General features: G+C 44.6%; 2 protein-coding genes across 2 annotated transcripts; both read left to right on the top strand.

Annotated features, from left to right (window-relative positions):
• Positions 1 to 1,890: 1,890 nt before the first annotated feature.
• Positions 1,891 to 16,574, top strand: LOC135092171 (ficolin-1-like). Its single transcript, XM_063990447.1, has 2 exons — positions 1,891 to 2,471; positions 14,790 to 16,574. Exons 1-2 carry the CDS (start codon positions 1,903 to 1,905, stop codon positions 14,953 to 14,955), a joined length of 735 nt encoding a protein of 244 aa, XP_063846517.1. The 5' UTR covers positions 1,891 to 1,902; the 3' UTR covers positions 14,956 to 16,574.
• A 146-nt stretch (positions 16,575 to 16,720) lies between these two features.
• Positions 16,721 to 22,744, top strand: LOC135092170 (ryncolin-1-like). The gene is made up of 4 exons (XM_063990446.1): positions 16,721 to 17,085; positions 17,323 to 17,765; positions 18,193 to 18,294; positions 19,400 to 22,744. The coding sequence occupies exons 1-4, from the start codon at positions 16,867 to 16,869 to the stop codon at positions 19,563 to 19,565; spliced, it is 930 nt and encodes a 309-aa protein (XP_063846516.1). The 5' UTR covers positions 16,721 to 16,866; the 3' UTR covers positions 19,566 to 22,744.
• Positions 22,745 to 23,913: the final 1,169 nt, after the last annotated feature.

Raw genomic sequence — 23,913 nt, 5'->3', positions numbered from 1 at the left:
CCACCATGACCAGACACCAGCCAGAAGGAGCACACAGAAGGAGCACACAGTAATCTATGGCTACAGGACGTCACCGGCAAAACCTGCACGCGGAGACGATAGTGAACATGAGGTGTGTAAGCAGCAGCCTCAAAGCCTAACCCTTGTGTAATGTGAACCCTTGCGTTAAGAGAACTATTCGTTTGACATCAGTCGGTGCAGAGAATTATTATCTTATCATCGCCATCGTCATCATCATTGGTCACAGTAAGCTTTCATAGCTGATTAACGAGAGAGAGAGAGAGAGAGAGAGAGAGAGAGAGAGAGAGAGAGAGAGAGAGAGAGAGAGAGAGAGAGAGAGAGAGACTATGGAGTGATTGTTATACGTTACCATCTAATTTTACTTCTGTGGCTGGTTGTATGTGTAAATAATGTAAGCAGCAATTACCATTGGAATTATTAATAATCAGGGTGACTCGCAGTTATATCTTACAAACTAAAATACGTGCTGTTAGGTATCATCTCTCTCTCTCTCTCTCTCTCTCTCTCTCTCTCTCTCTCTCTCTCTCTCTCTCTCTCACCAGCATCATAAAAATGTTTTAAATAATACTCAAGTAATCAAGGTAAGGCGCTGAAACGTTTGAGAATATGGTTTGAGAATATGGTTCCTTTCACAGTGCTTTGCGATTCCCCTCGTGCAATGAGTGAGGGGTGTGCAAAGTGAGACTGACGCGGTGGCGCCGCCAGGCACACTCTCAGTACACGAGAGGAGACAAACCAGTTCTTCACCTCCTACACTGGACGAGGCGGCGTCAGGGAACTTGATGCCGCTAAGAACTGTCGTGGTGCTTTGAACATACGAGCAGTAAGAGGAGACTGCTTTACTACTCTGTGCAAGTCGGCATTTTGATTTATTCTTATACAAAATGATAAGCGATGTAAAATATAGTTATCTGAGTCACCCAGACGCAACCTGCGGCTACCCTGACGTGACCAGACCTGCCTTAGTGAGCGAGTGAGGTGAGGGTAGCCGTGCTCTTCCCGCCGCCCTCTGCTGCCTCTCGCTTCCGTTGTACATTATAATACCTTATTAATTAAAGAGCAACCAGTGTCACGGGACGTCTGTTGTTACAACTTCACCAGAACAAGTTTATTACTTTTATGAAACACAAAAGTTCAGCCACTCATCAACCACAATTTTGTTTAATGCTTCACGGTTTACTTCTTGCTCTTTTCTTCCTCTCTCTAATTTGATAGCTGGTATTTTCTGATCTTGTGTAATATACGTGAAATAATAGTGTTTCTCTTATCATGCATTCCCTAAAAGGCACGAGTAAGCGTTATCAATTAGTCAGGTTAGAGCGTGGTGTGGCAACATCATATCCTGCTTCTGCACTAAGGAACAAATCCCACCACTCACAGGAAGGAAATAATCAACAATACAAAGCTGCGAGGATCCTGCTCCACCTGAAGCCAGCGTGATAAGAGGCACACTGGCACCCTTACCCAAGTGCAGCTTCATTCTGTTATTAACACAAGAATTCACGTTACTAGAGGAGTGATGAAATTCATGGGCTCCACAGCTGTGCGTCTATTCTCATCACATTCAACGAGGTTCGAAGTGGGGTGCAGAGGTCCGTGAGGCACCCAGGACTCAAGACACACGCCACACTTCTCTACCCCATACCACGCCACTGTCGTCCTTTTGGTCCAGTCTACTTACGGTCGCAGGCTACAGTGACACTCGTGTGGCCGCCGCACTGTACTCCTGTAGGAATGGACAAGAGGACAGCCTCCACGCGTCCGTCGTGGAGGTAAGTGTCAAGTCAGGCATCTACCTAACATTTTGTTAGTTCTCTTGCAAGGCGCGCTATTATCACTAAAGAAATCTTCCAAATTTTTAAGGGGTGATGGTTTTTATCAATGCGTTTTAATCGACCCTTGAGACTCATATCGAATGAATATTTGTGTTGGGTGTTTTATCAGCGGCAATGCAGGAGGAGCTGCGCCGCCACGTCTGACGTAAACATGGTCACTTTCTTTGCCCTTCGCTTTGCAGGAGACAAAGGAAGTGGTGTAGCAAGTCAGTGCTGCTACAAACAAATGGGAGTCTCGGCCACGTCACTGCAAGGACTTTCTGGACTCCGGGGACAGCTGGAGCGGCCTGCGCCAGGTATATCCTTACCCTGGGCGACCCCACCACCCGTGTTTTGTGCCCACCCCGTTGAAAGCTGGGGATGGACCGTCTTCCAGCAGCGCACCAGTGATGCCGTCAGCCATCATTTCTTTCGTATTTGGATTATCAATTGGGCTTTGGCGACCTGGAGGGTGAATTCTGGCTTGGGCCTTGACCTTCCGCACCAGCTGACCTCCACCACCCTGCAGCAGCTACGAATTGATCTGGACGATTACGAGGGAGAACATCGGTGGGCTAAGTATGGATTCTTCCACGTGGGCGCACCAGAGACCAAGTTCCGCCTCAGTGTTGGAAGGTGAGACCCTTCACCCTCTTGTATACACACACACACACACACTCTCTCTCTCTCTCTCTCTCGTATACAGTATGTGGAGATAATGAGTCGTGTTGCTCCTCGGCCTTGTGACGTGTGTGACAACGACGTGCACAACCTGAGCAGTGGAGGATGTTTCTTGTCATGCACACACTCCCATACCTAGGTAACTTTTCTCACTCGCCACACTAGGAAGGATATCCTCCTGTCGAGGTCCTCGAGGCAGTCACAATATGCAACACTCACAACTGCAGTCCATTCTCGCGTACCAAGCACAACCACTCTTCATTTTGCCTCTTCTTACAAATTATATCAGAATTACACTAGGCCTCCTGACACCTGTCATTCTCCTACACTTCATTACTTTACTCTTACCCTCATTCACTCTCTAAAATGTTTTACCTGTAACACGCCCTTCCCAGCACCTCCACCACCATCTCTATGTCGTTTGTGAATCAGCCAACGCTGGTGCATCAGCAGCAGCCACCCCCTCATTAAGATTGTACTGTACCATCAGCACTCATCAGATGCAAACATTCCCACCACCCATACAAGCAGTACACAAACAAGAGCACGCCATATATGCCTGAGCCATTCTCTCAATTAATACTAAGCGTGTGCATGTGTGCTGGCAGGTACAGTGGAGACGCAGGGAATAGTCTGTTAGAACATAACGGCGTCCCATTCAGCACACATGATGCTGACAACGACAAGGCAAAGCAAAACTGCGCCTGAAGGTGAGTGATGTTACTCCACACAGCTCAACTTAAAGAGTTGTCACACGACACAACACGACACAATGCAACACAACACAACACAGAAGTGCAGCAGCATCTGCAACAACAACAGCAACAACAACAACAACAACAACAACAACGAAGGTGAGTGCTGTTACTCCACACAGCTCAACTTAAAGAGTTGTCACACAACACAACACGACACAATGCAACACAACACAACACAGAAGTGCAGCAGCATCTGCAACAACAACAAAAACAACAACAAAACAACAACAATTTCGATTCGGTGTCTATTGCCAAGATTGTAATAATTATTCATCTTGTCAGTTTCTCATCAGCTGAAGGAAATGTAAAAGTTGCCGCTTAGGAGATCGTAAGATTTCTCTTAAAGAAAGAGACCAATTAAGCCAGCAATGGACAGTAATTCAAGGAGGACTGCTTTACCTTGGGATATGGAGATTTTTTTTTTTTTCTCATGTAGGGGCGCCACGGGCCAAGGGCAACAAAAATTGCAGCAAAAAAAAAAAAAAAAAGGCCCGCTGAGGTGCCGGCTCCCGTAGAAAGTCGAAAGGGTTAGTGAAAATTTAGAGAATAAGTGTCTTGAAACCTCCCTCTTCAAGAGTTCAAGTCATAGGAAAGTGGAAATACAAAAGCAGACATGGAATTCCAGAATCTACCAGAGAAAGGGATGAATGATTGAGAATAATTGTTCACTCTTGCATTAGAGAGGTGGACAGAATACGAGTGAGAGAAAGAAGAGTCTTGTGCAGTGAGTCCGTGGGAGTAGGGGAGGCATGCAGTGAGCAAGATCACAAGAACACTTGGCATGAAAATAGCAGTAGAAGATATTGAAAGAGGCAACATTGCGACGATGAGAAAGAGGCTGAAGACAGTCAGAGAAGAGTTGATAAAACGAAAAGCTTTTGATTCAACCCTGTCTAAAAGAGCGGTATGAGTGGAACCCCTCCAAACATCTGAAGCATACTCCATAAATGGACAGATGAGGCCCCTGCACAGAGTCAGCAGCTGGGAGAGCGAGAAAAACTGGCGGAGACGACTCAAAATACTTAACTCCATAAAAACTGATTTAACCAAAGATGAAATGTGAAGTTCCCAGTTTAGATTATAAGAAAAGGACACACCGAGGATGTACAGTGTACAAGAGGGGGACAGTTGCGTCAGTGTTGCCACTCTAGAATTTGGGAAAATACGAGATTGTGCCTCCAAAAGCCACAAGGCTGACCTAAAAACCACAAGACTTTTTTTTTTTTTCACAGTACGCGAATATTAATCTTGTTTTATAGTCTCAAAATATGTATGCACTGTAAATGTCTTACCTAGGATTTACATGTAGACTTCAAGTGGAAGCTCTTCCACAGCTTCGTCCGCTTCTTCAGGGTACATAGTTGCCACTTCCAACTTGGAACAACTCTCCACATAGCGCTGGTGACACTTTCCACTCTTCATGTCACTCAGCAGAGATTTTGATGGGTTCCAATTTTTTTTTTTTTTTATGTAGGAAGGATACTGGCCAAGGGCAACAAATATCTAATAAAAAAAATGCCCACTTAAATGCCAGTCCCATAAAAGGGTCAAAGCAGTGGTCAAAAATTGGTGGATAAGTGTCTTGAAACCTCCCTCTTGAAGGAATTCAAGTCATAGAAAGGTGGAAATACAGAAGCAGGCAGGGAGTTCCAGAGTTTACCAGAGAAAGGGATGAATGATTGAGAATACTGGTTAACTCTTGCGTTAGAGAGGTGGACAGAATAGGGGTGAGAGAAAGAAGAAAGTCTTGTGCAGCGAGGCCGCGGAAGGAGTGGAGGCATGCAGTTAGCAAGATCAGAAGAGCAGTTAGCATGAAAATAGCGGTAGAAGAAAGCTAGATATGCAACATTGCGGCGGTGAGAGAGAGGCTGAAGACAGTCAGTTAGAGGAGAGGAGTTGATGAGAAGAAAAGCTTTTGATTCCACCCTGTCTAGAAGAGCAGTATGAGTGGAACCCCCCCAGACATGTGAAGCATACTCCATACATGGACGGATAAGGCCCTTGTACAGAGTTAGCAGCTGGGGGGGGTGAGAAAAACTGGCGGAGACGTCTCAGAACACCTAACTTCATAGAAGCTGTTTTAGCTAAAGATGAGATGTGAAGTTTCCAGTTAAGATTATAAGTAAAGGACAGACCGAGGATGTTCAGTGTAGAAGAGGGGGACAGTTGAGTGTCATTGAAGAAGAGGGGATAGTTGTCTGGAAGGTTGTGTCGAGTTGATAGATGGAGGAATTGAGTTTTTGAGGCATGGAACAATACCAAGTTTGCTCTGCCCCAATCAGAAATTTTAGAAAGATCAGAAGTCAGGCGTTCTGTGGCTTCCCTGCGTGATATGTTTACCTCCTGAAGGGTTGGACGTCTATGAAAAGACGTGGAAAAGTGCAGGGTGGTATCATCAGCGTAGGAGTGGATAGGACAAGAAGTTTGGTTTAGAAGATCATTAATGAATAATAAGAAGAGAGTGGGTGACAGGACTGAACCCTGAGGAATACCACTGTTAATAGATTTAGGAGAAGAACAGTGACTGTCTACCACAGCAGCAATAGAACGGTCAGAAAGGAAACTTGAGGTGAAGTTACAGAGAGAAGGATAGAAACCGTAGGAGGGTAGTTTGGAAATCAAAGCTTTGTGCCAGACTCTATCAAAGGCTTTTGATATGTCCAAGGCAACAGCAAAAGTTTCACCAAAATCTCTAAAAGAGGATGACCAAGACTCAGTAAGGAAAGCCAGAAGATCACCAGTAGAGCGGCCTTGACGGAACCCATACTGGCGATCAGATAGAAGGTTGTGAAGTGATAGATGTTTAAGAATCTTCCTGTTGAGGATAGATTCAAAAACTTTAGATAAGCAGGAAATTAAAGCAATAGGACGGTAGTTTGAGGGATTAGAGCGGTCACCCTTTTTAGGAACAGGTTGAATGTAGGCAAACTTCCAGCAAGAAGGAAAGGTAGATGTTGACAGACAGAGCTGAAAGAGTTTGACTAGGCAAGGTGCAAGCACGGAGGCACAGTTTCGGAGAATAATAGGAGGGACCCCATCAGGTCCATAAGCTTTCCGAGGATTTAGGCCAGCGAGGGCATGGAAAACATCACTGCGAAGAATTTTAATAGGTGGCATGAACTAGTCAGAGGGTGGAGGAGAGGGAGGAACAAGCCCAGAATCGTCCAAGGTAAAGTTTTTAGCAAAGGTTTGAGCGAAGAGTTCAGCTTTAGAAATAGATGTGATAGCAGTGGTGCCATCTGGTTGTACTAGAGGAGGGAAAGAAGAAGAAGCAAAGTTATTGGAGATATTTTTTGGCTAGATGCCAGAAATCACGAGGGGAGTTAGATCTTGAAAGGTTTTGACATTTTCTGTTAATGAAGGAGTTTTTGGCTAGTTGGAGAACAGATTTGGCATGGTTCCGGGCAGAAATATAAAGTGCATGAGATTCTGGTGATGGAAGGCTTAAGTACCTTTTGTGGGCCACCTCTCTATCATGTATAGCACGAGAACAAGCTGTGTTAAACCAAGGTTTAGAAGGTTTAGGACGAGAAAAAGAGTGAGGAATGTACGCCTCCATGCCAGACACTATCACCTCTGTTATGCGCTCAGCACACAAAGACGGGTCTCTGACACGGAAGCGGTAGTCATTCCAAGGAAAATCAGCAAAATACCTCCTCAGGTCCCCCCAACTAGCAGAGTTAAAACGCCAGAGGCACCTTCGCTTAGGGGGATCCTGAGGAGGGATTGGAGTGATAGGACAAGATAAAGATAAGAGATTGTGATCGGAGGAGCCCAACGGAGAAGAAAGGGTGACAGCATAAGCAGAAGGATTAGAGGTCAGGAAAAGGTCAAGAATGTTGGGCGTATCTCCAAGATGGTCAGGAATACGAGTAGGGTGTTGCACCAATTGCTCTAGGTCATGGAGGATAGCAAAGTTGTAGGCTAGTTCACCAGGATGGTCAGTGAAGGGAGAGGAAAGCCAAAGTTGGTGGTGAACATTGAAGTCTCCAAGAATGGAGATCTCTGCAAAAGGGAAGAGGGTCAGAATGTGCTCCACTTTGGAAGTTAAGTAGTCAAAGAATTTCTTATAGTCAGAGGAGTTAGGAGAGAGGTATACAGCACAGATAAATTTAGTATGAGAGTGACTCTCTAGTCGTAGCCAGATGGTGGAAAACTCGGAAGATTCAAGAGCATGGGCACGAGAGCAGGTTAAGTCATTGCGCACATAAACGCAGCATCCAGCTTTGGATCGAAAATGAGGATAGAGAAAGTAGGAGGGAACAGAAAAGGGGTTACTGTCAGTTGCCTCAGACACCTGAGTTTCAGTGAGGAAAAGAAGATGAGGTTTAGAAGAGGAGAGGTGGTGTTCTACAGATTGAAAATTAGATCTTAGACCGCGAATGTTGCAGAAGTTAATGAAGAAAAAGTTGAGGGGGGTGTCAAGACACTTAGGGTCGTCGACAGAAAGGCAGTCCGACCTGGGGACATTTATGGTTCCCTCCCCAGATGGGGACTCCGAGGCTGGTGTAGGAGTCGCCATGATGATTTTAAAATTTTTGGGTGAAGGGTGTGTGTGTTATTAGGTGCTTGTAGTTTTGTGAGGAGGAAGAGAGTTGTCTTTAGAGGGCAGGCTGTGACTGCCCCCTTGTGTTGTGAGACACAAAGGGAAACGTTCAGTGAGGTCACAGCTGGGTTTAATGATAAGTTCACAGCACCCCCTGAACAGTGCTTTAGACCTCACTGGGAGTAATTATCGTTTTGGCAGGTGTCTACTGCCTCCTCCTTGCCTAGCGACTGCTTGCTTTGCAAGCATTTTGTCTGCAACTGTTTCAGTTAATAGCCTATTGGAATGCTTGGTTTTGATGACGTTGATCTTTGAAAACATCCGTTCAACTGCAGCAGATGATTGTAGCAATACCAGTAAATTTCGCATGAATTCTACAAGGGTAGAAAATTTTGCTTCGCCTCTTCCATCCTTTACTTCAAATAGTTCTTGCCAAAAAGATGTTGGTGACAGGCTCAAATTTCGAAGACTTGTCTTGGCATGCAACAAATCTTCCCACTGTTCTAGCAAGTCAAGGTGTGACTCTTTCACGAGTATCGGGAAATGAACAGCCAACTTTGCAATTGACGTAACTTGTCGTTGTGGAGAAAGAGCAACTTTTGGATCAACAACTGAAAGTTGTGCAAGGACACCATCTTCTTCTAGGGGAAATCTCATTCTTATTTGTGCACACTGTCATGTTATTGGCCGAATTTACCTTGAATGGGATCACGTTTTCTTAGTGTCCCCCGTGTTCCGGTTACCTGCCATTCGGGCATTATCCTTATTATTGTTATAAGTAGTGTAAGGCTTATTTACTCATTTTATATCATGTAGTGTTATTCTCTTCATAATTTAAGTTCTCTATATCTTTGTATGTATAAGGGAGGATGTATAAATGAGGTGGAAATATGTTGAAAACGAGGGGAGCTTGAGTGGGCAACAACACATTCCAAGGAGGGGAAGGCAGAGCGCCTTAGGTCGTGAGGTATATCGGAGGGAAGACGGCTCTCAGGGGAGAATCTTGGTGTGGATTGGTGATGGAGTGAGTTTGTGGAGGTATTAGTGGTGTAGCGGTATAACCTTGATATCCAGGATCAGGTTAGTGAGTCTTTTGTGGTACCAAGAGCTCTTGTCCGCTGAAATTCAGTTGTTGAGTTGTGCCGGTGACGCTGTTCGAAGGGGTCATAGGTCAAACTGGCAGCCGTTTTGTGGGTGGAGGTTGTGGCGTTGACCTTGGAAGCTGGTGTTGTGGTGTATTGGTGATTTTGGGGATGATGTTATGGTGTTATGGGTAATCTTTGGTGATGATGGTAATCTCCTGTGAGGCTTGAGGAGGTGAAATACGGGAATTATTGTCTGGGGACGCGGTAATGGCGTCTGAGTAAATTCCTGCGGTTGAGGGGAATATTTCTGTGACTGGTGGAGGTGTAAACGGGTTCTGGTGTTGTGGGAAGTGACGAGAACGTCATGTAGTAACGTGTACTACCTCATGTTGTTTGTGAATTATTATTATTATTAATATATGTGCTTGTAACATAGAATAATCGTGTTTTCTACTCCCACAACATTGATCGGGTATTAGAGGTGATTCCAGGTGTGCTGTGTCAAGGTAAAGGTGTAGTGAGAGATAATGCTGGCGATTTCGGATAGGTCGGGTAGGCACTCGAAGCCTTTAAAAATCCAGACCTTTAAAACTTTCCGGGACCAGTGTAACGTCCACTTTCTTGGAAAGATAACCGCGATCGTACGATCGTAAGTAAGTAAGGGATCGTGACAACACAGTTCCACTAAAACCTTTGGCAGTCAGCAAGGAACCTGGTTTTACTTTCCCCTAGTGGTTCTTTCAGCATCAGAGCATCACATCTTCCACCAAGTTTTATACTGTTCACATCAAGGTGCAGAGATACATCGCGAGGATTAATCACAGACAGTTGACCCTCTAGTACTTCATTCTTAACAAACATGCTTAGGATGCCTCTATATTCATCAGAAATCGAGGAGTAGAGTGTATGTACTAAGCCTGAAGTACTCTGCTTGGAACTCTATGTTCATTTTATCCACTTTTCCAAGTACGTAGTTGAGGAATAACATGTGTCTAGTTCCCTGACTTACCATTGTCTTATATATATGTGATGCTGCATCTAGTTTGATTCTGAAAGAGATTCAGATTGAAAAAAAAAAAAAAAAAAAAGCAGAAGAGCATCCCACTGCTCAAGTACTCGAGATATTACACGTCCTCTGGACAACCAACGAGTCTGTCAAAGTTTAATAATTTTGTGCTTTGGGCTCTGAACGACCTCTTGAATCAGTTTAAACTGATGCTGACGTCTGCTACTTCGCGAAAAATAACAAATGTCATTAAGAAATGCTTCAAGGAAGGATGGCAAATGGACACATGCATGACTTGCTGATAGTACAAATGAATGGCAGACACAGCCAAGAATAAATACAGATGGTACGTCACCCTTCAAGCGTGCCTGAAAGCCACTACGTGCACCAATCATCGTAGAGCAGTTAACGCTGGCAAGCCCAACGATGTTTGTAAGTGGTATGTCTTTGCTTTGAAACATTTTTTTTTACAGCTTTGTACAAACCCTCTGCACAGGCCACCACTCTGCACTTCAACCTCCAAGATGTCTAATAATGCATCCGTCACTTTCCACTTGTTCTTGTCAAAGTATCTCACCATGACAGCAAGTATCTGCGACACTGATATGTCTGTGCTTTTGTAATCCCCCTCCCCCCCTTGTGCCACTCGCAAGCTAGGTTATTATTTATTTATTTATTTTTTCTCCAACTAGTTGGTGAGGAAATACCTACACTCGCTGAAGTATGGTCTTTATTTTTCCTTAACTTGTGGTAGCGTTAATACTAATTCACACGTCATTCATATTATACCAGGTAGCATGAAGTATCCTTTTAGTAGCGCTGAAGATTTCATTACAGTAGTGTAAATACTGGCCGAACTAAACACTTGACACACCTCACGCATTCACCAATAACAATAATGGGCATTAGTGTTTGGGTATTACATGAGTATACAGTCTCATTCACCTGGCGAGGGTGGTATTATTCACGTACGTAACTCGAAAAATAATTCACTGGTGTTTACATAAGAATAAACAATCTCCTTACTACATTTTTCTATAACCCTGGTATAACACACCCTAATCAGCATTCCGAGGACCGAACCAGGTGGTTACGTCCCCGTATGATAACGAGAAATAGTGCACAACCTTAATAATCCGTGAATTAAACACTCCGATCTCACACTATTAAGTATACACACGTGGGACCCACAGACACACTTTTCCTTTACCTCCACTGGCTTCCCTGCAGTGTAAGCAAGACAAGATCTCTCTGTATTGTAAACAAGCCAAGATCTCTCTGAGTGATGTACTGATAAGAAAATATATCAACAAATATGAATGATAATTACTTCAAACCTAGAGCAACATACCTATAGTGTAAGCAAGCCAAGATCTCTCTCAACGAGAATCGGGCCGGCCGCGGCGTCTTACCACGCCACGAACCTCCGTAGTTTTCAGATTCTTCCTCAAGGTAATTCGCAAATGATTGGTTTCAACCGTATAATAAACATTTACATTACTTTACTCATATCATGACCTGGTGTATTTGTTCCTCTGAGTAACAAAGGTGAAAAATTCTAGCTACAAGCTAATACCTTGCAAGAAAATAATGCCTTTATTCATAGAGAAAATCGATCACCCATTTTCCGCGGGCGCCAACATGTCTGTCTGTCTGTATGTCTCGGGGATGTATGTATGATGTAATAACGACTAAATCTTACCAGTAATTCTTATACTAACTTAATTCTACTTATATTAACCTAATACTACTTATATTAGCTTAATATTACGTCCCGGCACTACACTTTCGTCGATCATTAAAGAAAACTTATTTTTCTTGCATATCTCCGTAACTTCTTCCCGTTCTTCCCACGCTAATCCATATTGCGTGACATATGAAGCTTTTATTTTTTTTTCATAGTCAATTTCTTCACAGTATCACAGTCTGGAAACATCCTTTTCATTACCTCAATCAGGTGGTCTGCCTGGGAAAGTGCCATTCCATGTTCGGCCATATACCCAGACAGCAATGATTCTGCATTGTTAACTTTATCTTTTGGGTCCTCAGTTGGTTTCTTTATGAACTGCTGAATATTCGCACTTTTTCTTTGATTCATAGTTTTTTTTTTTTTTGTGCTTTGATGTAGCTTTGTGACTTATCAAACCAGCTTTGTTAGGATTCCTTAGCTTGGAATCACACTACACAACGAACAACATACATATCTTTAGGATCTGGCTTGATCCAGTCTTTTAATTCAGGATCAGTTAACACCCACTATTACATGACTGGTTGCACCACATCTTTTTTTTTTCTTTTTTGGTGGAGTTTTATCTCCACTGCAGCTTTTAGTGGGGTTCTCAGAATCCCTCATTGTCTCAACAACTGATCAACCTACCCGTTTTATCACCGCGATGTATCCAAAACTGAACCAACAGTTCGAGGGCAGTTCTGGTACTAGTCGGACTGACCGCGAGGTGGCACGAACGGATCGTGTCCAACACACGTAAACAAACACTATAGAAAACGGGGAGCATGGGATTCGTATTGAGGCATACTTGTATAGATTTAATTAGCTAGCAATAATCATTATCAATTTTTTTCTTTTTAATGAAAACTACAAGATTTGTTGGATTTTAAAGAAAAAACTACGAGACTCCAAGATCGAAACAAAAAATACTAGATCTAGTAGGAAAACACAAGGAGTGGCAACACTAAGTTGAGTGTCATTGAAGAAGAGGGAATTGTTGTCTGGAAGATTGTGTCAGATTGAGAGATGAAGGAATGGAGTTTTTGAGGCATTCAACTATACTAAGTTTGTTCTGCCTCAATCTGAAATTTCAAAGAGATCATAAGTCAGGCGTTCTGTGGCTTCCCTGTGTGAAATGTTTACTTCCTGAAGGGTTGGATGTCGACGAAATGACGTAGAAAACTGCAGGGTGGTATCATCAGTGTAAAAGTGGATATGACTAAGAGTTTTGTTTAGAAGATCTTTGATGAATAAAAGGAAGAGAATGGGTGACAGAATAGAACCCTGAGGAACAGCACTATTAATTGATTTAGAACAGTGACCGTCTGACAATGATGGTCAGAAAGGAAACTTGAAATGAAGTTACAGACAAATAGAAGCCATAAAAGAGAAGGCTGGAAATCAAAGCTTTGTGCCAGACTCTATCAAAAGGCTTAGATATGTCTAAGACAACAGCAAAAGTTTCACCAAAATCTCTAAAAGAGTATTACCAAGACTCAGTAAGGAAAGCAAGAAGATCACCATTAGAGTGTAGGCAAACTTCCAGCAAGGATAAAAGGTAGATGTTGATAGACAAAGTTGAAAGAGTGTGACTAGGCAAGGTGCAAGCACGGAGGCACAGTTTCGGACAACAATGTGAGGGGTCCAATCAGCTCCATAAGCCTTACGAGCGAGGGCACAGAAAACATCATTACGAAGGATTTTAATGAGTAGCACGAAGTAGTCAGAGGGTGGAGGAGAGGGAGGAACAAACCGTGAGTCATCCAAGGTAGGGATTTTAGCAAGGGTTTGAGCGAAGAGTTCATCTTTAGGAATAGATGAGATAGCAGCGGTGCTATCTGGCTGAAATAAAGAAGGGAAAGATGAAGAAGCAAAATTGTTGGAGATTTTTTGGCTAGGTACGAGAAGTCACGAGGGGAGTTAGATCTTGAAAGATTTTGACACTTTCTATTAATAAAGGAGCTTTTTTGGCTAGTTGGAGAACAGATTTGGCATGATTCCGGGAAGAAATATAAAGCGCATGAGATTCAGATGATGGAAAGTTCAAGTACCTTTTGTGGGCCACCTCTCTATCATGTATAGCACGAGAACAGGCTGTATTAAACCAAGATTTAGAAAATTTAGGTCGAGAGGAGTGAGGAATGTACGCCTTCATGCCAAACCTCTGTTATGCGCTCAGCACATAGAGACTGGTCTCTGACACGCAAGAAGTAGTCATTCCAAGGAAAATCAGCATTATCCTTCCCCAGGTCCCCCGCACTAACGGGCAAAACGCCAGAGGCACCTCCACTTTGGGGGATCCTGAGAAGGGATTGGAGCGATAGGATAAGATACAGATGTGAGATTGTGATCTCAGGAGCTTAATGGAGAAGAGAGGATGACAGCATAAGCGGAAGGATTAGAGTTTAGGAAAAGGTTAAGAATGTTGGGTCTATCTCCAAACCAGTCACGAATACGAATAGGGTGTTGCACCAGTTGCTCTAGGTCGTAGAGGATAGCAAAGTTAAAGGCTAGTTCACCAGGATGGTCAGTGAAGGAGGAAAGGCATAGCTTGTGGTGAACATTGAAGTCTCCAAGAATGGAGATCTACGCAAAAGGGAAGAGAATCAGAATGTTCTCCACTTTGGAAGTTAAGTAGTGAAAAAAAATTCTTATAGTCAGAGGAGTTAGATGAGAGGTATACAGCACAGAAAAATTTAGTTTGAGAATGACTCTGTAGTCGTAGCCAGATGGTGGAAAACTCGGAAGATTCAAGAGCGTGAGCACGAGAGCAGGTTAAGTCGTTGCGTACATAGACGCATTATCCAGGTGTGAATTGAGAATGACGAAAGAGAAAGTAGGAGGGAAGAGAAAAGGGACTACTGTCAGTTGCCTGAGACACGAGTGTTTCAGTGAGGAAAAAGAAGATGAGGTTTAGTAGAGGAGAGGTGATATTCTACAGATTGAAAATTATATTTAATGCAAGGATTTTCATGTTTGGTAGCAAGGTCCTGTCAAGGAGTGTAGCATAGTGTACTACATCTTACGAATTCTAACCGAAGAGAGTAGCACTAATCCCTCAAAGAAGAAGGTCAGGTCTCTTTCCAAGACGTGCGTTCGGCCACTGTATCAAACTACGAACACTTTTGTGACTGTTACGTTCATTTCAGATATGAAGGAGTTTTTTGGTATGCTGCTTGCCATAAAGGAAACCTGAACGGCTACCAGTATGTGGGCAACCACACCTCCTACGCCGATGGCATCAACTGGTATCATTGGAAAGGCCACCACTACTCAGTGAAGCGAACGTGTATGATGATCCCCCTCGCCTTCTGACTGTGGCTGTGGCAGGCACGGTGGGAGACGTGAACACACGCATAAACACTGGAAACAGAATGCGGTTCCAGACCACCACCAACCCTCCAAGCTCCCTCTCTAACGCTACTCTCAGCCTGAGCCCCTCTTTCTCTCCGGAGGGGCTGGCCCCTCACCGCCCGAGTCACTTCGCTGCTTGCCTCTTCACACGGCCATGAGACGTGCACACCTTGCGTCTCTGCACCGGGTTCCGCGTGATCATAGTCAGCTGGTGCTGTTATGCATTTTATTACAATATCCTGTGAGTTAAATACACTGGCAGGTAAAACCTCCCTTCCGCTTTCTCTCTCTCTCTCTCTCTCTCTCTCTCTCTCTCTCTCTCTCTCTCTCTCTCTCTCTCTCTCTCTCTCTCTCTTATTCACTAAACAACGACCGCTGATAATTTTTTTTTTTTTTACATTAAATTGAAATAAATCGATCTGAAGTTAAGCACTGCCCGGAGCAGACTGTCATTACTCCACAAAGTGACAGTGTAATAAGGACTTTAACAAGAGGGAAGCAAAGTGTCCTGGCTGTGGTGTTGGCGAGGTGCAAGGCGGCTGACTGGCTGCCCCCTCAAGTAGAAGGAGGAGTATCTGAGTAAGGGAATCCCAGTTGGACTCACAAAGTTGCATTGTCAGTGGATACACGCAGTTCTGAGTCAAACTGATTGATACATCATGATAAGTAACATAAAACGCTTTGTTCTCTAATACGGCTATTTTCAAAGGTCACAAACATTATAATACAGTTTCTCGTCATTTTTTCCATTCCTGGTGTAACATCCCTGTTAGAATATCGTTACAACCATGAGAACACTTTTTAAAATTGAGAGTAATCAAGACAAGACGCTGAAATGTTTTAGAATATGGTCCAGTGATGTGTTCATTCACAGTGCCTTGGGACTCCTACGGTGCAGTGAACATGGGGCGTACAAGGTAAAGCTGACGTGGAGGAGGCGCCATGCACGCCATCATCACAGGAGAGGAAGCAAACCAGCTCTTCTTTTCCTTGCACTGGACGAGGTGGCGTCTGGCGCCTTGATGCTGCCAGTAAGAATAGTGCTGTGAGCATACTGTTCTATGGCAGTCAGTATTTTGACATAGTTGTCAGTCAATACAAATGACAAGCAATGCAAAACATGGTTACCTGTGTCACCTGGCCACGATCCAAGGCTGACCTGACCTGACCTGCCCAAGTGAGTGAGATGAGGGCGGCCGCGCTCTTCCCGCGGCCCACCGCTGCCTATCGCTACCGTTGTAAATTACAATACCTTACTGAAGCTCAACGGGGGACACGAGACGTCTATTATTACAACGTCGCCAGAACAAGTTTGTTATTCTAGTAAATCATGAAAATTAAGCCCAATACTTCGCGTTACACTTCTTAAATTCTCCTCCTCTCTTATTTGATAGCTGATATTTTTCTTTATCTTGAGTAATATAAGCAAAAGAAAAAAAAATCTTCCACCACGCAGTTCTTCCAAAGAGGACTAAGCATTATAAATTCGTCAGCATAGTGCGTGGTGCGGCAGCATCATATACTACCTCTGCACTGAGGACACAACTCCCACCACTCCACAGCAAATAAACATCAACAGTACAGTGCTGCGAGGATCCTGCTGCATCTGATGCCAGCGTGGTGAAGGGCACACTGCCGCCCTTACCCAAGTGGCCCTTCATGAAATATTATCTCAGACAGCACTTTATTAAAGGAATGATGAAATTCATGAGGGCCACAGCTCCGCGTCTATTCCCGTCACAGTTTACGAGGCTTGAAGTGGCGTGTTGAGGGCCGCGAGGCACCCAGGGCTCAAGACACACGCCACTCTGCTCTACGCCGCATTCCGCCACGGTCGCGTTGGTTAGGTGTTCTGGCCAGCAATTGTCTGCGATGAAGTTTCTTGTGCTCTTCGCCATGGGCGTGGCCGTGGCCATGACAAGCAGCACGCCTCCCCTCGCTGAGGGAAACAGCTGTTCAGGCCTCAAGGACGATCGCTCCCTTCTGTCCAGCCTACTAACGGTCGCAGGCTACAATGACACTTGTGTGGCCGCCGCCCTGGACTCCTGTAGGACTGGACGAGAGGACAGCCGCCACGCGCCCCTCGTGGAGGTAAGGGTTAAGTCAGGCTTCTACCTAACACTTTGTCAGGCCCTCCTACAAGGCGCGGTATTATCACTAACGAAATTTTCGAAGTTTATCAAGGGGTGCTAATTTTCTTTAATGCGTTTTAATCAAGATTCAAGACTCATATCAAAGTGTGTTGAGTCGTTGTCAGCGGAAATGCAGGAAGAGCTGCGCCGCCACGTCTGACGTAAACCTGGTCACTGTTTGCCCTTCGCTTTACAGGAGGCGAGGGAAGTGGTGCAGCAGGTCAGTGCTGCTGTAAACAAATGGGAGTCTCGGCCGCGTCACTGCAAGGAATTACTGGACTCCGGGGACAGCGGGAGCGGCCTGCGCCAGGTATACCCTTACCCTGGGCGACCCCACCACCGCGTGCCCGTGTTTTGTGACCACACCGTCGACGGCGGGGGATGGACCGTCTTCCAGCGGCGCACCAGTGATGCCGTCCGCCAAGATTTCTACCGCACTTGGGTCGAGTATCAGTTGGGCTTTGGTGACCTGGAGGGTGAATTCTGGCTGGGCCTTGACCTTCTGCACCAGCTGACCTCCACCACCCTGCAGCAGCTACGAATTGACCTGGACGATTACGAGGGAGAACATCGGTGGGCTAAGTATGGATTCTTCCACGTGGGCGCACCAGAGACCAAGTTCCGCCTCAGTGTTGGAAGGTGAGGCCCTTCACCCTCTTGTATTCTCTCTCTCTCTCTCTCTCTCTCTCTCTCTCTCTCTCTCTCTCTCTCTCTCTCTCTCTCTCTTTCTCTCTCTTTCGTATATAGTAAATTAATTGTTTGTGAAGTGTCTCTAGATGGGAATGCTGTATATCCCGATACATCATGAATAACAAACTCAGAATGATTTAATTGCTGCGTTTCTACAATCTACACTTTCCTACACTTGTGGGGACACACACACACACACACACACACGTATATCAATTTAGTTTATTTATTTATTTAATTTATATAAATATTTTAAATTTATTTATTTAATTAATTAATTTATTTATTTATTTACTCTATTTTCTTATTTATTTATTTATTTCATTTTATTTATTTATTTATTTATTTATTTTTTTGTGTGTGTGTGTGGTGACAGGTACAGCGGTGATGCAGGGGACAGCTTCTCTGTGAAAAGCGGCAACTCGTTCAGCACCCATGATGCTGACAACGACACGTCGGAGATTAACTGTGCCGAAAGGTGAGTATCGCCTTCCACAGAACTGAACACAAACCATGAACATAAGAACATAAGAAATAAGGGAAGTTGCAGGAAGCCACCGGGCTTACACGTGGCAGTTCACGTATGAAATATACCTACCTATTTCCACCTATCATCCCCATCCATAAACCAGTCTAATCTTCTCTTAAAGCTCCCTAATGTCCTAGCACTAGCAACATGATTATTGAGTCCGCTCCACTCATCTACCACTCATTGTTGTCAATCGACACATCTTTGCTCAAAGATGAGTGCTGACAAACAACACAACACAATACAATAGTAAGATAATTGCTGTCATAGAACACAACTATTGGAGTGAGAGGTAGAGACAGTGAGAGGTAGAGACAGAAACAGGTGGCCCGTTGTGGCGGTTTATTGTGACTCCTCGGAACAAACAGATCTGGCGTGGCTGAAGGCTAGCCTGTAACTGACACTCCCCCTCCTGTCGCCCAGGATAAGATGAGTGCTATCATAACACAACGTGTTTCAAAACACCCAAGGAAACAACAATATTTTGGTTACGAGTTCAATAGTCTTCTATAACAAAAAAGAGGCTAGTGAGGAGAACAGTGGAGAGGAGTAACTCAAGGCCTAGGTATAAGGTGTCTCTCTCTGTCTCGGCAAGAATGGCCCTCCTTGTTCTCGCAAAGAAGCTTATCTTAAAAGAAGATGGAGTTCAATGTGGTCACGGTAAAAGGGAGACTTAAATTTATCTAAATGATGGAGTGAGGAAGCCGTGTAGCGACCGAGAGCAAACATATCCCTAAATTAGACTTCGGATGTGACGATCATTATGACCACGACGTCCGAAACACTATAATTTGTCCTACAGTTGACGGATTTAACCTCAGATTATGGCCTCTCATTCCTGAAGATTTTATCTCGCCTTCAGGTCAATTTCTTTGTCATTCTTAGCAGAGTCACAAGGGCACAACATGCGGATTAGAGAAGTAAAGCATTACTGCATGCAACATCTTTTGAACTGCAACACTTGCTTGAGATGTGTGCCAACAGGTGGGTTACTGCACTGGACGCAAGGATGCATGGATTTATGCATAGTCATGCCTTGTAACTGTTCTTTCAGATACCGTGGTGCTTATTGGTATGGTGCTTGCCACAGTTCTAACCTGAACGGCTACCAGTATGTGGGCAACCACACCTCCTACGCCGATGGCATCAACTGGTATGATTGGAAAGGTCACTACTACTCACTGAAGCGAACGTCCATGATGATCCGCCCCGCCTTCTGATCCCCTCTCTTCCAAAGCTGGATGTTGCGTTTATGTGTGCAATGACTTAAGCTGCTTTCATAGCAACGCTCTTGAATCTTCCGTGTTTTCCACCATCTGGCTATTACCACAGAGACACTCTCAAACTAAATTTATCTGTGCTGTATACCTCTCACCTAACTCCTCTTACTATAAGAAATTTTTTGACTACTTAACTTCCAAAGTGGAGCACATTTTGACTCTTTCCTTTTGCTGAGATCTCCATTTTCTGAGACCTCAATGTTCACCACCAGCTTTGGCTTTGCTCTCCCTTCACTGACCATCCTGGTGAACTAGCCTTCAACTTTGCCATCCTCCACGACCTACAGCATCTGGTGCAACACACTATTCGTATTCCTGACCTTCTTGGAGATATGCCCAACATTCTTAACCCTTTCCTAACCTTTAATCCTTCTGCTTAAGCTGTCACTCTCTCTTCTCCGTTGGGCTCACCCGATCACAATCTCATATCTGTATCTTTTCCTATCGCTCCAATCCCTCCTCAGGATCCCCCTAAGCGGAGGTGCCTCTGGCGTTTTGCCTCTGCCAGTTGGGGGGACCTGAGGAGGTATTTTGCTGATTTTTCCTGGAATGACTACTGCTTCCGTGTCGGAGACCCGTCTCTATGTGCCGAGCACATAACAGATGTGATAGTGTCTGGCATGGAGACGTACATTCCTCACTCTTTTTCTCGACCTAAACCTTTCAAGGCTTTGTTTAATACAGCCTGTACATGATAGAGAGGTGGCCCATAAAAGGTACTTAAGCCTTCCATCACCAGAATCTCATGAGCTTTATATTGCAGCCCAGAACCATGCCAAGTCTGTTTTCCAACTAGTCAAAAACTCCTTCATTAATAGAAAGTGTTAAAATCTTTGACGAACTAACTCCCCTCATGACTTTTGGCATCTAGCCGAAAATATCTCCATTAACTTTGCTTCTTCTTCTTTCCCTTCTTTATTTTAACCAGATGGCACCACTGCTATCACATCTGTCTCGGAACTCTTCGCTCAGATCTTTGCTAAAAACTCTGCTTTGGACAATTCAGGTCTTGTTTCTCCCTCTCCTTCACCCTCTGATTACTTCATGGTACCTATTAAAATTCTTCGTAATGATGTTTTCATACCATCGCTGGCCTAAACCTTCGAAAAGCTTATGGACCTGATGGGGTCCCTCCTATTGTTCTTCGAAACTGCGCCTCCATGCTTGCACCTTGCCTAGTCAAACTCTTTCAACTCTGTCTGTCAACATCCACCTTTCCTTCTTACTGAAAGTTTGCCTACATTCAGCCTGTTCCTAAAAAGGGTGACCGTTCTAATCCCTCAAAATACCGTCCTATTGCTTTAATTTCCTGCCCATTAAAGTTTTTACATCTATCTTCAACAGAAGATCCTTAAACATCTATCACTTCACAACCTTCTATCTGATCACTAATATGGGTTCCGTCAAGGCCGCTGTACTGGTGACCTTCTGGCTTTCCTTACTGAGTCTTGGTCATCCTCTTTTAGAGATTTTGGTGAAACTTTTGCTGTTGCCTTAGACATATAAAAAGCTTTTGACAGTCTGGCACAAAGCTTTGATTTCCAAACTACCCTCCTACGGCTTCTATCCTTCTCTGTAACTTCATCCCAAATCTCCCTTCTCACTGTTTTATTTCTGCTGCGGTAGACGGTCACTGTTCTTCTGCTAAATCTGTTAACTGTGGTGTTCCTCAGCGTTCTGTCCTGTCACCCACTCTCTTCTTATTATTCATCAATGACCTTCTAAACCAAACTTCTTGTCATCCACTCCTACGCCCTGCACTTTTCCACGTCTATTCATAGACGTCCAGCCCTTTAGGAGATAAATAGTTCAGGCAGGGAAGCCACAGAACGCCTGACTTCTGATCTCTCTGAAATTTCTGATTGGGACAGAGCAAACTTGGTATTCTTGAAAGCCTCAAAAACTCAATTTCTCCATCTGTCAACTCGACACAACCTTCCAGACAACTATCCCCTCTTCTTCAGGACACTGAACTGTCCCCCTCTTCTACACAGAACATCCTTAGTCTGTCCTTTTCTTATAATCTAAACTGGAAACCACACATCTCATCTCTAGCTAAAACAGTTTCTATGAAGTTAAGCGTTCTGAGACGTCTTCACCAATTTTTCTAACCCCCCCCCCAACTGCTAACTCTGTACAAGGGCATTATCCGTCCATTCATATGTTTGTGCGTGGGAGGTGGGGGATTCCACTCATACTGCTCTTCTAGACAGGGTGGAATCAAAACCTTTTCGTCTCATAAACTCTCCTCTAACTGACTGTCTTCAGCCTCTCTCTCATCAACGCAATGTTGCATCTCTACCTATCTTCTACCGGTATTTTAACGCTAACTGTTCTTCTGATCTTGCTAACTGCATGCCTCCCCTCCTTCTGCGGCCTCTCTGCACAAGACTTTCTTCTTTCTCTCACCCCTATTCTCTCCACCTCTCTAATGCAAGAGTTAACCAGTATTCTTAATCATTCATCCCTTTCTCTGGTAAACTCCCTGCCCGCTTTTGTATGTCCACCTTGCTATGACTGAAATTCCTTTAAGAGGGAGGTTTCAAGACATTTATCCTTCAATTTTTGACTAACACTTCGGACCGTGTTCGGGGAATGGCATCAGTGGGCTTTTTTTTTTTTCATTGAATTTTTGTTGCCCTTGACCGGTGTCACTCCTACATAAAAAAAAAAAAAAAAAAAGGCAGTGGGTGACGTGCACAAAAGCACACAACGCAGTTCCAGACCATCACCACCACCTCTCCAAGTTCACTATCTGACGTGACTCTCAGCCTGAGCCGCTCTCTCCCGCAAACCACCGGAGTGGCTGGCCCCTCACAGCCCGAGTCACAGCGCTGCTTGTTTCATCACACGGCCACGAGACGTGCACACCGTGCGTCCCTGCACCGGGCTGAGCGTGGTCATAGTCACGTGATGGTGTTATGTATTTCATTATATCCTGTGTAAATAGTGTAAGTACCAATTACGATTAGCTGTATTAATAATCAGGATGACTCGTAGTTTTATCTTGCAAGCTAGAATACGTGGTCTTAGGTATCGTCTCTCTCTCTCTCTCTCTCTCTCTCTCTCTCTCTCTCTCTCTCTCTCTCTCTCTCTCTCTCTCTCTCTCTCTCTCTCTCTCTCTCTCTCTCTCTCTCTCTCTCTCTCTCTCTCTCTCTCTCTCTCTCTCTCTCTCTCTCTCTCTCAACTACTACTACTACTACTACTACTACTACTACTACTAATAATAATAATAATAATAATACAATAAACCGATCGGAAATTAACCATTGCCCTTTCATTACTCCACAAACTGACAGCATAATTAGGTCTTTCACAAAAGGGAAACAAAGTGCCAAGCCTGGCCGTGGTGTTGGCAAGGTGTGAGGCGGCTGACTGGCTGCCCACTCAATAAGGAGGAGGAGGAGGAGGAGGAGGAGGAGGAGGAAGAGGAGGAATATACAAAGGAATATACAAAGGAAGACAAACAGCAACAGACCCTGAGGTCCTTACTAGGCTGTTTGTTGAGACTATTTACTAACTACCAGTGATAGGGACAGAACAGCAAAGCAGAAGGCTCCTCCCCACCCACCCCTCCCTCCAGCCGAGGCTGGCAGGAAAAAAGGCGAAACCATGTGATATTGAAAAACCACGTGGAATTTTAGTAGAGAGTGAAAAGGAAAAATGTAATCTACGTCTGACTACTAGTGTTTGATGGGGGGAGGTGTTAAAGCTTGGTAAATATAATGTGGTGTGTGCTTTATGTACGTGGATGCACAGTGTGTATGTCGAATGGGTGGTGCGGCAGCCTTGCCTGGCGCTTTCTAGGGAGGCAGCAGTCAATCAGGCCCCAGCTCCGTTCAATCCACTGAGATAGCATACTTTCCCTGTAGGGACGCCGTACGCTGGTTTCCCCTTGCAACATTGATCCCTGGTACTTTAGTTCCCGATGGTGATCAATACTTGACAAGGCCCTCTCCAAACACAGCCCGTCACAGGTCGAGAGTAGTAGTGGTGACCGTTAGCTCTGGGCTATCTGTGCGTGTAGGCAGTGTTGTGTGGTGTGTGTGTAGAGACAGTGTGGAGTCAAAGAGGTGGTGCGGCAGCCTTGCCTGGCGCTATCAAGAGAGGCAGCAGTCAATCAGGCCCTAGCTCCGTACAACCACTGTAAAAGTGCACTTCCCTTTACAGGACGCCGCACACTGTATAGTTACCCCCTGCAGCGGTGACACCTGGTACCTTAAATCCCGATGATGGTCACCAACTGTCAGGGCTCTTGACTATCCACAGCCCTTCACAGATCGAGAGC

This window comes from Scylla paramamosain, chromosome 39 (assembly GCF_035594125.1).
Source record: "Scylla paramamosain isolate STU-SP2022 chromosome 39, ASM3559412v1, whole genome shotgun sequence".
Taxonomy (NCBI): Eukaryota; Metazoa; Arthropoda; class Malacostraca; order Decapoda; family Portunidae; genus Scylla; species Scylla paramamosain.
This window is presented reverse-complemented; position numbering and strand designations above follow the sequence as displayed.

Coding starts and splice junctions, on each gene's coding strand:
- LOC135092171 (XM_063990447.1), top strand. CDS start 1,903: ATGCGTTTTAATCGACCCTTGAGACTCATATCGAATGAATATTTGTGT. Junction 2,472..14,789: donor TTCCGCCTCAGTGTTGGAAG/GTGAGACCCTTC, acceptor CGTTCATTTCAG/ATATGAAGGAGTTTTTTGGT.
- LOC135092170 (XM_063990446.1), top strand. CDS start 16,867: ATGAAGTTTCTTGTGCTCTTCGCCATGGGCGTGGCCGTGGCCATGACA. Junction 17,086..17,322: donor GCCACGCGCCCCTCGTGGAG/GTAAGGGTTAAG, acceptor TTCGCTTTACAG/GAGGCGAGGGAAGTGGTGCA. Junction 18,295..19,399: donor GAGATTAACTGTGCCGAAAG/GTGAGTATCGCC, acceptor CTGTTCTTTCAG/ATACCGTGGTGCTTATTGGT.